A 14,530-nucleotide genomic window follows, 5' to 3' on the forward strand; every position below is an offset into this window, starting at 1 on the left:
ATGAAATTGATGGACTCTGACACAGACATGAGATTCATAGGAATATGTGCTGCTACCAGTGAGGCAATTGCACATTTGATGTTAAAACTTTTAAATCACATCACAACATGTCAATAAAGAGTATTTTTTAAAAAGGGCTGGTGCAGGGTATTTTGGCATCCTGAGCAGTGCCTCCTCCCGTGCCGCTGCTGGCAGTGCCTGAGCAGAGCCCCGTGGAGTCCCTGCAGCGGCACCTGACTGATGGCAAAATGGGTGGAGGACATCATGCCTGTTGACACCTACATTGCCGATGGCCTGAAGAAAGCAAAGACTCTCTGGTATGCCAGGCAAATGTTTGGGTGGCTTTGTCAAAGGAACAGTTTCCTCTGCCAGAAGACCTGAGGAGGGCAAATGTCATCTCAAACCTCAAGAAAGGGGAAAAGGATGATCTTGGGAATGACAGACCAGTCAACCTGATCTCTGTCCCAGAGAAGATGTTCAAGGCATTAATCTGAAAGCATCTGATGGATAACATGTTGATACAGGGAAGTCAGCATCAATTTGTCCCCAACAGGTCCTGCCACACCAGCCTCATCTCCTTCTATGATTGACTGAAAGGTTTACTGGATCACAGGAATGCTGTTGATGTAGTTTATCTGGATTTTAGTAAAGATTTTGACAAGGTCCCTCATGATATTCTGATGTGTAAATTGGTGGACTGTGGGCTGGACTCTAGGATGGTTAGATGGATAGGGAACTGGCTGGATAACCAGACCCAATGAATAAATTGTCAATGGCTGGCTGTGCCAGGAAGGCCTAGCAAGGCCTCAGAAGCCTGTTAGCAGTGAGAGTAGGCCTGCCTACGATTCCCAGGAGCCCCTGGGCCGTTTTGGCACCCTTTTTGGCCAATCAGAACACAGGGGGCTAGTGCTATATAAGACTGGGAGGGGGAAAAGCCTGTGTTCTTTCTCCCCCGGAGCAGGCCAGAGGTGGTTTCTGCTAGGGGGAGAGGCCCTCATCCAGGTGGGGTGAGAAGGCAGGCCTGGCAGACAGAGGGACAGTGAGTTCAGTCGCACTAGGGCCTTTTGTTTATTTTGCTTTCACCCATCTATTTTTGCTAAGGCACCTTGTTTGCTTGCTTGATATTAACTGACCTCCTTGTAAATATTTTGTTTGTTGTTACTCTGCTGGATCCTCACACCTGTTTTTTGGCCAAGCTATGGAGGTCAGAAGGGTTGGGAGGGTACTCTGGGCCTTCCCAAGGGACCCTGAATCCCAGAGTGGTGGCAGCGTAAGGTGGCTCACCCCACCTGAGGCAGGACAGCATCACATCTAATTGGAGGGAGGTATCACAGGACTCGGTTCTGGGCCAGTGCTTTTCAGTATTTTTATGAATGATCTGGATGAGGTTGTGAATGGATTACTCATTAAATTTAGTAAAGAGTCCAGTAGCACTTTTAAGACTAACCAACTTTATTGTAGCATAAGCTTTTGAAAATCACAGCTCTCTTCATGAATAAACCTGCAGATGACAGGGACAGAATTCAACAAGATCTCAACACACTAGGAAAGTGTGCAAAATTTCAATAAGATGCAATTTAACATGGCTTAGTGCCAGATTCTCTATCTGGGTAATAAAAATGCAAAGCATGCATACTGGATGAGGGATACACTTCTGGATAACAGTGTGTGTGAACAAGATCTTGGGATATGGGAGACGGGAAGCTAAATATGAGCACTCTGTGATGCAGCAGCGAAAAAGGCAAACACAACCTTGGGGTGTATCAACAAAGGCATAACATCTAAATCACAGGATGTCATTGTCCCACTATATACTGTGTTGGTCAGGCCTCACCTGGAGTACTGTGTGCAGTTCTGGAGGCCTCACTTGAAAAAAGATGTAGACAAATTGAAACATATGCAGAGGAGAGCAACCAGGATGATCAGAGGCCTGGAGACCAAACCCTATGAGGAAAGACTGAGGGACCTGGGAATGTCCAGTTTGGAGAAGAGATTGAGGGGAGACGATTGCTCTCTTAAGTATTTAAAAGGCTGTCACTTAGAGAAGGGAAGGGAGCTATTCCTATTGGCAACAAGATAGGACTCAAAACAATGAGTTTAAACTACAGAAGGGAAGGTACCAGCCGGACAAGAGTAATTCAGCAGTGGAATTGGATGCCTAGGGATGTGGTAGCTTGTTCCCCCTTACTGGCAGTCTTCAAAGAGTGGCTGGACAAATATTGGTTGGGGATACTTTTGGCTGTTCCTGCATTGGGCAGCAGGTTGGACTAGATGGTCTGACGGGACCCTTCCAACTCTTATGGTTCTAGGTGATGAGATCTAAATATGACAAGAATCTTATCTTTTCCTTGAAGGAAAGGTCAGGCGAGGAATGATTAATTAAACCCACTGCTTTATAAAAATCTACATTATGTTTAAAATAAACGCAATTAATTGGTACAAAAGCAACCCCAGAAGAGAAGATCACGCCAAATCTCTCTTTCAAGCTCTTCTTTTATTTTAAAGTTTTTTTCAGAACCAAACTAGGGAATTATCTAGAGAGGAAAACTTTCTTCTCAACCCCTCCCCCATTTCATATAATTATTTATCACCTACATGTGCCAGGAAGAAGCATTACACATTGAGTAACTACTGTTATGTCCCAGATGAATATGCAAAAAGTACAAAACATTTGCTTGAAAAGGATGGAAGGCTGACCTTTGTGATTCATGTTCTGAAAATTATTCCAAGGGATAAAAATCTGCCACAAACATCTTAAAATGCACATTAAAAAAAAGTTTAATTCTGAACGTATACAAGAGCAATCCCTATTGTCCTTTTTTAATGAATCTGGCCTTCTGCAACTGAAATATGAAACTGCCTTAGGCCAAGCCACTGGCCCATCTTGCTCACTATTCTCTATTCTGACTCTCCAGGTACAGAACGTGGATCTCCCACACCTTTCTCAGATCCCAAAAAGGGAGATGCCAGGGATGGAAACCAGGCCCTTCTGTGTGCAAAGCATTGTGTTCTACCAATGAGACTAGGAGTTGGCCAGGTCCCCTTGCCCTGCTTGCAGGAGGGAAGAGATTTGGCACTCACTCTGTTGTCTTCATGTGCAAAGCGTACGCTTCCGGGGCGGCACGGTGACATCACTTCTGGGAAATGACATCATTGCGCAGGGTCTGGGAATGCTCCTGCACTTCACAGCGGACCAATTTGGGAATGGAGGCATTTTCAGGACAAAAAGTACTTGAAATACTACTGGAAAAGGACAGAGATCAGCTCTGGCTCTGCACACTGTGATACATGCTGCAAGATTGATTTATTTATTTCTCCAAGGGAACTGATTTCTACCTGGAGGTTGGCACTACAGACCACTGAGACCCTGGGGGAGGTCAAGGGACCATCTGGAACACTGTGGAGATAGTGAAAATCTGCAGTGGGAGGGGAACCTCCTGCCCATCAGCTGCCAATGGTGTTGCCTATCCACCGGTCTCACATTGGTAGAAGGGCCTCTTAGGATCTAACTTAAGTACTTCAGCAAAACAACAGTCACAGAAGATCCCAGTATGGAACACTGGGGAAGGTTCTGAATCGGTGCTGTTCCCAGGTGCTGCAGGGAACCTAGCTTTGTTTCTGTGAAGAAAATGCTTTGTTCTTATACGTAAGCATACTTACGTATACTTATACAAGAAACCTTGTTTAAGAGGCCTCATGTCAAACAAGCCTCTTGCTAGGAAAATTCCTGTGTTCACACACACACACCGCCCCCTTTTGCTAGAAGCCTGAAAGGAACTGAGAAAGGAACTGTCTCTAGAGTCCCAGCTCCTGGCAGCCTTGAGATAACGTGTTCCACTCGTTAATGAGTGAGCCTCCATAGCACAGTTCTCTTTGAACCAATTAACAGATTATTTGCACGTGTAGGACTGATGAGTGGTGCCAAGAACTGCAGACTTGGTCTCACCCTTCCTCACGTATGCACCTACCTTTCATGACATCCGCATTTGGATACCTGATTGGCTAACAGGCCTGAACACTTGGGTTTCCAAATGACATAAAAGTAGCTAACCAACGTGGAGCTTTCAAACTTTCGGTGAGTTTCAATGCTGGACTGTAACTCGCCCATCGCTCCACTCCTGGCTCAGAACTTTGTGATGGACTCTCATGCAACCATCTTTTCGCTTTGCTGTGATGCCTGATTTGCCTCTTGACCAGAGACTTTGACTCCTGTACCTTTGACAACATCTGATTTTTCCTTCTGTTGGATTACTGTATGTATAGCAAGTGCGAACATGCTTTAGGATTTATTTGTTTTATCCCCACATTCTGTCTTGTGAATTTAGAATAATCTTGCACCTTAAAATAAATAATTATATTTTGCTTTTGTGTGGGTTTTTGGCTTTGAAGCCTCAAAGCTATAAATCATTCTGTTGAACTCACTTCGTGAAACTCGTGAACTACCTACCATAATAACACTCTGTTTTGTGAACTCTACTTGCAAGCCAGCCTTGCAAGGTAGACATCTATTCTGTTTAATTCCCTTACAGGCTTGGAGCTTTGTCCCTTTATTCCTGTGCCTTGAGATAGTCAAAGGGAATGGTGGCAGCCTACTAAGGCAACTGAGTTGACTTTTCCTTCACTGCCAGTTTTGTAACTTGTGTGAACCAGCCCATAGGGCACAGTGCGGCTCTTCCCTCATCTGAATCGAGGCGGCGGTGCCCCGTAGCCATGACATTTTCAAGCTCTTGAAAGAGATGTTCTGCCTGTATCAACAGCTAACTATTGGTTTGGATCAAACCAGCTTTTTAGCTGATGAAAAGAAATGGGTGTTCCCCTTTGACCACTAAAAAAAAAAGTTATGCTGGGGACTATGGGATCATCAAGGACAAGAATGATGTGGGATGGGGGCTGTGGTAAGGAGAAGAATTGGGCAGGACTGAGTGAAAAAGCTGGGTAGATGCAATTCTTTTATCATGTGCACAGGCCATCATGGTATACATGTAGGAAAGGGGTCTCCAACATGGTGCCCATGGGCACCACTGTGCCTTCTGAAACTTTTCCTGGTGCTCACCGAGTGTTTTTAGAAAGTGGGGGGAGGGGCAGGTGAGGATGGAGGAGGGGAAAACATGTATGCTGGTTCTGAAGGAAGGGTATAATATAAAGGAGCGAGGCTTTTGCCTTTGTGTCTTGCTTGCAAGTTTCCAGGACTTCTAATGACTCTTCTTGTGTACAATGGCAATAAGTGCTACACAACACAAACACTTGAAGAAATAATTGAGAAGCAATTTTTAAAAATGGGAGTGGGGGGTGGGGTAAATTACTGGTGGGAAATTGTGACCAGAAAAATCGGTACAGATGCATGTAGCCAGCAGCGTCAAGACTTGATCTGTGCAATCGTGGAAACGAGCAAGTTAACAACAGAGCCACAGTACCTTTACGAAATCTTTGAAGTATGGTATGACAAAGAAGAATGTGTTGCAATCGAGGCAACTCATAATTAGGACACAATTACATCTGGCACTAGAAATACAGCTACAGTGGCTGCCAAGAGAAATATTGTTCAGAGAAAGTGTTCATGCTTAGCCTTACGTTAACAATTGCAGTGGAAGGATCACCTCGTACATCACTGTATTTGAGATACCACAGGCCGTAAAACAAAATAAATAAAAAGAACGATGAAGCCGTACAAGCATAAATTGACCTTCCTCTATTTTTTGCAGCTGTACTTTGTTCACAGTGAATTTGCTGATATAATTATGCAGCAGGCACATCATGATGCATTGCTCGGAAGCCAGCTTCTCGCATTCTGCTTGAAATGCTGAACAGTGGTGCATGCTCTACCTAAATCCACCTTCAATATCAAAGTAAAAACCAAAGGCATTTTTGCGCACACTTTGAACGTTACCACCACCACCAAGCAAGATCATTCAGTTACTCGTTCACACACAATGGATTCTTCTTCCCTGTACTTACCTAGTACATGAAGTGCCCCACTGTATTGTAATCAAGATGGGTGGAACAATGATGTGTTTCAGCTACAGCACAACCTGTTCAGAGGCAGAACTGAATTCTGACTGCCCAGGAAAAAAAAGAACTGACCAACTCTGCTCAAGTGCCTTTTAGAGCATCCCGAAGATGCAGAAATCAACCAGTGGAGGGTTTTTTTTGTCATGTGCAGGTAAAAATTATCACTTTAATTACAGCAGATCAAATGGTTCCTAATGGCCCATCCTACAGGGCCAATGCAGAAGAGGACAACCCTACCGATACCACAAGCACAAAATGTTTAAAAGTAATTGTGCTTTTGGGCACAACACATAACATTAAAATTGAAATCCTTAAACATTAAAAATGCATTCAGAAAAAGGCCACAAAGTGATGTGTACAGGTAACATAAGGCAGGCTCAATGTGCTTTGACTTTTGTAGTGGCATGTACGAAGGCACCCCAAGATGCAGAGGCACCTGCCCTGCAGTCCTCTACGAAGATTTGTCTCTTGTTGCAAAATATCCACAGTAATTAAATATTTAAAACACCCATTTTCAATTTGAACCATATTGTTTGTGCCTTTCTGAGCTAATCATAGAGAACAACATTCATTGGAGAGGGCTGGACAGATTTATGGAAGGCTTATCATTGGCCACAAATCATTAATCCCAAATACCTATGATTGTCAGCTGTGGGGTGCAGTCAAGTAGAGAAGGATTGTTGTTTGCTGGCTCTACTTAGAATCATAGAGTTGGAAGAGACCTCCAGGGTCATCTAGTCCAACCCCCTTCACAATTCACAACTACCTGTAGGCTTTCCCCTAGCATCTGCCTTGCCACTGTTGAAACAGGATGCTGAACTAGATGAACCACTGGTCTGCTCAATCATAGCTATTCTTACATTAAGTTATCAAAAATTTGACCAGAAGATATACTGGAAAGGAAGTTTAACTTCAGATTTGCCCATACATTACAGACAAGCTTAATCCTAACAAGACAGAAGCGCTACTGATGACCACTGCTGTCATCTTCGGAGGCCCTGCTTCAGGTGCCCCTACATTCTGAAATTAGGCAGGCGGCAACCCGGGAGAGGGCCTTCTCAGTTATGGCACCAAAACTCTCAACTTCTTTCCCCAGGGAGATTCATCTGTCCCCTCCTGCAGTCATCTTCTGCCAGCAGGTGAAGGCTTTTCTGTTTTGCTGGTTATTCCCTCAGTGATCCTTTCTGACTGCCCAATGTCTTAATTGTTGTGTCTATGTCTTTCTATATATTTTTGCCCTGGTTTTAACTGCTTTAATGATGTGGGATTTGCAGGTTGGTTTTAATGGTTTTAAAATGAGACTTTACTATGTACGCTGTAATTTGTTACTTGCCTTAGTGACCCTTGTAAAATTAAAAAGGGTAATTCAGTAAAAACGAACTCAATCCGTAGTTAAGAGATTTATGTATTTCAGAGGGCCACACTAAACAGAGTTTAACCATTCTAAGTGTCAACTGACTTCAATGGGCTTGGAAGGATGTTTAGGAGGAGCCTGCTAAAGATCTCTAAAATCAAATAACTCTGATGAATTGACCATCCTACTGGATGCCGCTAAAAATAGATCTTTGCAGCATTGGGGGTAATGAGGTCAAAACCCAAACCTACGGCTGAGTCAACTGTTAAGACAGATGTAGAATCCAATGAGGCTCTGAGCAGGAAAAAAATCCTTAGGTTACTCAGAGGCTACTAGATTTATAGAACTAGCCCAAGACGTCCAGAATATTAAGGGCCAGTTCTCTCTACAGACATGTTCATTACTCATTGACCATAACATCAAGTGCTTTCTTGCGTGTGTGAACTGGCCATCAGAGATGCATCACAACAGACAGAACTTTCATGCCACCCAATGCCAGTACGAACATTCTTGTTTTCAGGTGAGACAGTGCACAAATTCAGAGGAGAGGGTGCCTGAATGAATCAGCCTCACATTCAGCCATAATGGGAACTTAGCTTTAAGGACTGGGTCAACAGTACAAAAGAATAAAACCCAAGGATGAGCATCAGTCAGGGAAGGGGGAAAGGATGAGTAGGATTCACTTATGGTGGAAGACCCCTGGCAGATGGATGTATTAGCATGCAAGTACCCTTTAGAGTTATCATCCATTCTGTGTTGCCCTTCAGCGAGATCCTCTAACAGTGTCACCCTAAGTAGCAATACCATTCTAAACCCATTGACCAACGGACTTAGAAGGGGACAGCTCTAATTAGGATGGTACTGTGAATCAGGATGGGACCAGTGTGTTTATACAGTGGGCCAGTGTGGTGCAGAGGCCAGAGTGTATGGCCATGATCTGGGAGACCCAGGTTCAAACTCCCACTCTGCTAGGGAAACTTGCTGGGTTAACTTGGGCCAATCACTCTCAGTCCAACCTACCTCACAAGGTTGTTGTGAGGATAAAATGGAGGAGGGGATAATGGCGTAAGCTGCTTTGGGCCTCCATTGGGGAGAAAGGTGGGATATAAGTGAAGTTAATTAATTAAATTTAATCTACTGTTTAAGTGAATTTCCATTGTCAGAAAATTGCCTTAATTTAATATCTTCTCTGCAGAGAAGATGGACTTTCATGAAAATGTTAGAATTTCTTAAATAAACACTGCTCAGATGATGATGATGATCATCATCATCATCATCATCATTATCTGTATTTTCCACAGTCCACCAGATGTTTAGGCTGGAATTTTTAGTAGTTCGCCAATTCAGATTTTATCCAAGAATCGAGGAGTCAGTGAGGCTTAGTATGTGGTATGTTTCAAGTAGTGCAGTTGTTTGCAACTGGCCAGCTGTTATCCTGTCTATGCAGATCTTGCCTAGGTGGTTAGTCCTTTTAGAATCACGCCTGGCAGTCCTATTACTACTGAAATAATATGCTTCTTTCAGAGAAGCTGAACTTCAAATCTTAGATCTTTTGTTCTTTTCAATCTTTTTCCTCAATTTGACTGTCATCTGGGCTTGCCACATCAATCAGTGACTTTCTTATTTTCAACCACAGTAATATCCAGAGTATTATGGCCTAGCTTTTTATCCATTTGGATTTTTAAATCACAAATGATCTTAAAAGATGTTGTTGTTAATATTATTATTATTATTCCATAAAGGAGATATTGTGAATCAACAGGAAATCTATGTAGAAAATCAACATAATTATATGACACATATGGTGGATCAGTCCTTACACATGAAATAAAGGATATAACAGACTTTGGGCAATTAAAAAAATCAGAAATCATACGTCTGTAATACTTGAAACCAAATAGCCTTCACATTGTACATCCATACAATGTTTATAGTTCTCTGGAAGATTTTCCTTCTAAATGTTTCCTGAACAAATTAAGCCCTTTAAGAATTCCAGAATATGTAGGGTTTCAACTCTGTTAAACAAAGAGGCCAATTTTTCATGCAGTGTTCAAGGAAAATGCATCATAATCCAAACATTTGCCTTCATTTAGTGACATTCATTTAAAACACTCAGTACTGAATGTCACCAACATCTTTCTTTTTCTAAGCAGCTCTATGCGTATCAAAGCCATCAAAGTAGGGAAAAAATTACAGAAATACGTACACTGCCAGCTGGAAGACATGCTTCTTATAGAAACAGTCATTCAGCAGACAGACTGATTGTCCATGACAGTATTTTGGATACAGTTGACATCTTGGGGAAGTGCAGAGGAAGACGACCCTGGCCAAAGGATCAATATCTTCACAGACACACCCTTTCAGTACCTGAGCAAAAGCTGTTGCTGCTGATAGTCCGTGCTGACCCTCCAGAAGAACTCAGAGGATTGAATTCTCTGCTTTCCTCCTCTGAGAAGGGTGACTCGGATGCCGGGGACACTTTCTGGTGGTGAGGATGCTGCTGGGGGAGATGAGGCCGGAGGACAAGGCGGGGAATACGGCTGCGGCAGATCTCCTTGTCTTGCATCTTGTGCTCCTTGCAACGAGAGCAACAATGGAAACGTCACTCCTTGTCACTCCTCCGGCCCAAACACACCAAGTGTAGTATTAGAGCAATCACCATGCAAAAATACTTCTGTGTGGGCGGGGCTTCAGTGGTATGCATCACTTGATGTAAAAAGGTAACCGTATCATTTGGTGCAATGAAGTGGAATGCCTTCATGCCAACTGCAGTGGCACATGGGGGAGTTCAGAACTGCTGTGGGGGGTCTGCAAACATGACACTAACCATAGGATGGGGGCTGGTTCAGTGGTACAGCACATTCTTCACATGCTGTAGTTCCCAGGTTCAGCCTAGGGCATCTCAAATTAAAATGACCAGCTAGCAAGTAATGGGAAAGACAGTGTGAAATTGGGACTGCCGCTGCCAGTCAGAGCAGACAATACTGAACTTGTATGTAAAGCAATTTGCTCAGCAGACGGCATCGTGTCTGTTCATGTGCATGGAGAATTACCCACACAGTTTCCAGTGGCTATATGTCACCCTTTTCGCTTTTGAAAAATGGGACTCAGACCGACTTCACACCCCAAAATGTAAAGCATGAATGTGAGAAGTACAGCATTGTAAGCGCGCTCATCACAGAAATGCAATTACACAGTTTTGATTAGCTGCTGCTCCCACTGAGAGAGACATGGGAAATGGCCCGTTTGTGGACCCAGATGATCCATGAATGTGAGTGGCCCAACTGCATTTTGAACTATGTAGTGGTTAAGTGTAGTGGTTAGATTGACAGACTAGTATCTGGGAGAACCCAGTTCAAATCCCCACTCTGCCATGGAAACTTGCTAGGTGACTTTGGGCAAGTCACACATTCTCAGCCTAACCTACCTCACAGGGTAGTTGTGAGAATAAAATAGCGGAGAGAATGATGTAAGCCACCTTGTGTCCCTACTGGGGAGAAAGGTGGGGAATACATAAAGTAAGTGGTCCCACAAGCCACAAAAGGAGCCCAATGCCAAATCCACACTGCAGTGGATTAAAGATCATGTAGTGATGCAGATTAGTGTAGGGAAAGAGGAAGTGTGCAGCCTTTAAAAAAAAAGGCAAAAGGTTCACCCAATGGGTCAATATCTGGGCCCTGTGCTGCATACGATAACAACAGCACATTTAGTGTGTTCAAAACGGCTCAGCTGGAAAAGTCCCTTAAGGCAATTACCACAGTTATCACCATCTGCATCACCACTGCAACCCCCTTGAGAGACCCGAGTCCCATATACATGGGTGGGGGGGAGAGGAATATCCAGTGGAACTGCAGCTCCTATTAAGCCTTCCTGGACTGGGCTGCCGTCATTTTGAGCTTGATCTCCCCCACTCACCCACACCCACACGCTACTCCAGAGGAGGACCTGCAGCAGGCAGCAATGATGTCAGACTCTATCGAGGATGGAGGAGGGATGTTCTTCTACTGCTGCCAGCGCAGTGGTGATCAGGAGGGTGAGAGGAAGGAGGGGAACGGCCCCCTCGATATGCCCCTTGCTGGGGGGGGGGCGGTAAGAGGTACCGCAGGGGCAGCCTCCCCCCCCCCTCGCGTCCCACCTGCCACTGCAGGCATATAAACCCACCCAGTTCTCTTTACTGGACCCCAATTCTGGCTTGAGAGAGACACACACACCCTGAAACCCAGATACTACGCGATGATCATCAGGATTGGAGTCCAGGGGCACCTTAGAGACCCACGGGTAGGAGCTTTCCGGAGCCAAAGCTCCCTTCTTCAGACACGCTACACGATGATGTCAGACTCCATCAGGGCTGGAGCCAGCGGCTTCTGTTGCTGCTCCCTTGGGCAGGACGGGGAAGTGCCCATTCGCCTGTTTTTGTGGATGGCGCGCCAAAATATCTTGGGCTACCCAGATATCCAAACCCGGGTCTCCCCCTCCACACATACACACACACAAACACACAAGCCAGCCGACCCGCTCCCAGCCCCGCGGAGGCGCCCCTTCCCTGCCTCACCTTGGCGCTTTCCTTGAGGGGCCCCATCCCTCGGCGTCCCGGCCGAGGCAGCTGGCGGGGCTGCTGCGCGGAGGGGCGAAGGGCGGCGATCTTGGCCGGGAAGGGGCGCTGCCGACGCCGCTGCTCCCGCCGCCTGGCTCGCCTCGCCCGCGCTCGCTGCGTGCGCTCCTCAGCCCCAGCCCAGCCCCTCCGCTTCCCCCCGCCCTGACACGTGGAGCCGCGGCGGCGGCTGCCTGCCTGTGCTGCAGCCGCGCTGACGCTTCAGGTTGGCCGGGCTCTCGGGAGCAGGGAGGGCAGCAGGCGCCGGGGGGGGATTGGCTGGCTGGCCGGCCGCGCGTCCTGTCCGCCTCCTGCACAAAAACCGGACGGGGGAAGGCTTGGCGGAGCGGCCGCGCTTTGGCAAAGGAGGGCAGCGGGACTGGAGTCCTGGGGGACCCACAAGATTCCCAGGGTAGGAGGAGCTTTCGAGAGTCAGCGCTCCTTGGCATAGAAAGGCTCCCGGGTCGCCGCTCCTCCCTGTATCTGAAGAAGGGCGCTCTGACTCTTGAAAGCTTAAACCCTGCAAAACAGGCGGGCTCCCTGTGAAGCCAGCACTGGCCAAACTCTCACAAGATGAACGAGCGTCGTGAGGCCCAGGCGCCAACTGCCGACGCTGCCCTCAAGTTATGAAATGGTCACCTCGTCAGGAGGCGAGTCACCTGAAATGCTTCTGTGGTGAAATGCCGGCCAAGTTCATCCCCGGTTGGGAGCGGGCCGCTCCTTGAATCCTGTTTGTGTTTTGTATTCTGCAGGGGTAATGTGGCGTAACTCTCTCTTCCTGGTTGTTGAAAAAAAAACACCCACCCGCCCATCCACTCACTCCTATACACACACCTCCCCTCTGACGAGATGAAAACAAACCAGCGGCACTGTGAAGACTAACCAAATTATTCCAGGGCAAGCTTTCATGAGTCATATGCAGCTGACTGAGCTCTGACTCACCAAAGTTTATGCTCTTGTTTTACTCCGCTGCTACAGACTAACACGGCGTACCCATCTAGAATTATTATGGAAAGCACTCATGTATATATATCTATCCACAGAGACAGGGCAGAACCATGTGCTCTGTCCTGAGCTCCTTCGAGCAAGGGCGGGATAAAATCTAAATTTGACAGAAAGCATTCATCAGCTGCCAGCAGGAGAAACAAAGAATCTCGTGGGATTCAGTTCTGGTCTCCACCAATGGAGAGCCATTGTTATTTTCCATAGTGTGGAAAAGGGGCAGCCAAAATTGGGTTGGTCCATCTTTCTTAGAAAATGGCTCACGAGTCAACTTGTGAGAGCAGTAAAAAGAGGTGAACTCCATATTGGTGAAGTGGTTAAGTGGCTCGGCTGCAAATCAGCACTCTACTGGTTCAAATCCCACTACTGTCATGAGCTCAGTAGGTGGCCTTGGGTAAGCCACTCCTCTCAGCCCAGCTCCCCAGCTGTATTGTGGGGATGATAATAACACTAAATTGTTTACTGCTCTGGGTGGGGCACTAATCTGTCTTGAAGAGCGATATATAAATGCAGTTATTGTTGTTAAATATTTTACTTCATTTATAACCAGCCTTTCTCCTCAATGGGTACCTAAGTGGCTCATATCCTTCTCCATTTTATCCTCACAATGACCCTGTGAGGTAGGTGAGGCTGAGTGTGAATGACTGGCCCAAGGTCATCTAGTGAGCTTTCACTTAGCAGAGAGAAGAATGGAACCTGGGTCTCCCCGGATCCTAATCCATCACTCTAGCTGCAACGCCACAGTGGCTCTCCACTGAAAATATCCAGTACTGTAATACCCCTGTATAGAGCTATGGTCTGGCCTTATTGGAATACTGTGTACCAGGGCTCATTTCGAGGGGGAACATGCAGGAACACAGTTCCTGCAGTTCCCCAAAGAGGCCACATGTCAGGTGGGCCCAAACACCTGACTCTTGGCCATTTTGGGCCCATTTCAGCCTGGATTGGGGCCGAAACGGCCCAGATCGGGCCTCTGATGGGTGGTGGATCACTCTCCCACTCAGCAGCGTCCCGATCCTGACCATTTTGGGCCCCTTTTCAATCATTTTCAGCACCTTTTTGCCATTTTGGGCCCAATTTTGGCTCTGAATGGCCAAGATTGGGTCCAAAACAGCCAGGATAGGTGTGGCATAAGCAAATTAGTTATGCTAATGACACACTTCTGGTGATGGCAAGGGGTGTGACATATGCTAATGAGTTATGCTAATGAGTTTCTCCAGCTCTTTTTCTACGAAATGACTTCTGCTGTGTACAGTTCTGGTCACCATACTTCAAAAAATGCAGAAAAAGATAACACATGATTAAGGGGTTGGAGGACCCTTGTCATGAGGAAAAGTCTCAGGGTCTTCAAGTTAAGAGTTTCTTTAACTCACCTTAGGTCTCAATGAGAGAGAAAGAGAAAGAGGAAGGAAGGCAGGAAGAAAGAAAGGGGATAGAATTAGAACCATATTAGTAAAATTCAGGGGCACACAATGAAGTCGCAAGCCACACTAGATAAAAGACAGCCAAAGGAAAATATTTCCTCACATGATGTATTCATTCAGGATTAGAAAATTTATGGAAGACGAGGTCCA

General features: G+C 45.9%; 1 protein-coding gene across 3 annotated transcripts in view; it reads right to left on the reverse strand.

Annotated features, from left to right (window-relative positions):
• SYBU (syntabulin) overlaps positions 1-12,685 on the reverse strand; it is a 59,288-nt gene extending 46,603 nt beyond the window's left edge. For 2 of the 3 annotated variants that reach the window (XM_054985517.1, XM_054985514.1), the window contains exons 1-2: positions 11,916-12,102; positions 9,731-9,938 (exon numbers count right to left, since the gene is read on the reverse strand). In XM_054985517.1, the coding sequence (XP_054841492.1) occupies positions 9,731-9,938; positions 11,916-11,942 (235 nt within the window). In that variant the 5' untranslated portion in view covers positions 11,943-12,102. Of the gene's footprint in view, positions 1-9,730; positions 9,939-11,915; positions 12,103-12,613 lie in introns of those variants that run through there. The other variant, XM_054985515.1, reaches the window with a different exon arrangement.
• Between the last annotated feature and the right edge of the window lie 1,845 nt (positions 12,686-14,530).

The sequence above is a fragment of the Eublepharis macularius genome, chromosome 7 (genome assembly GCF_028583425.1).
Source record: "Eublepharis macularius isolate TG4126 chromosome 7, MPM_Emac_v1.0, whole genome shotgun sequence".
In the NCBI taxonomy this organism is placed as follows: Eukaryota; Metazoa; Chordata; class Lepidosauria; order Squamata; family Eublepharidae; genus Eublepharis; species Eublepharis macularius.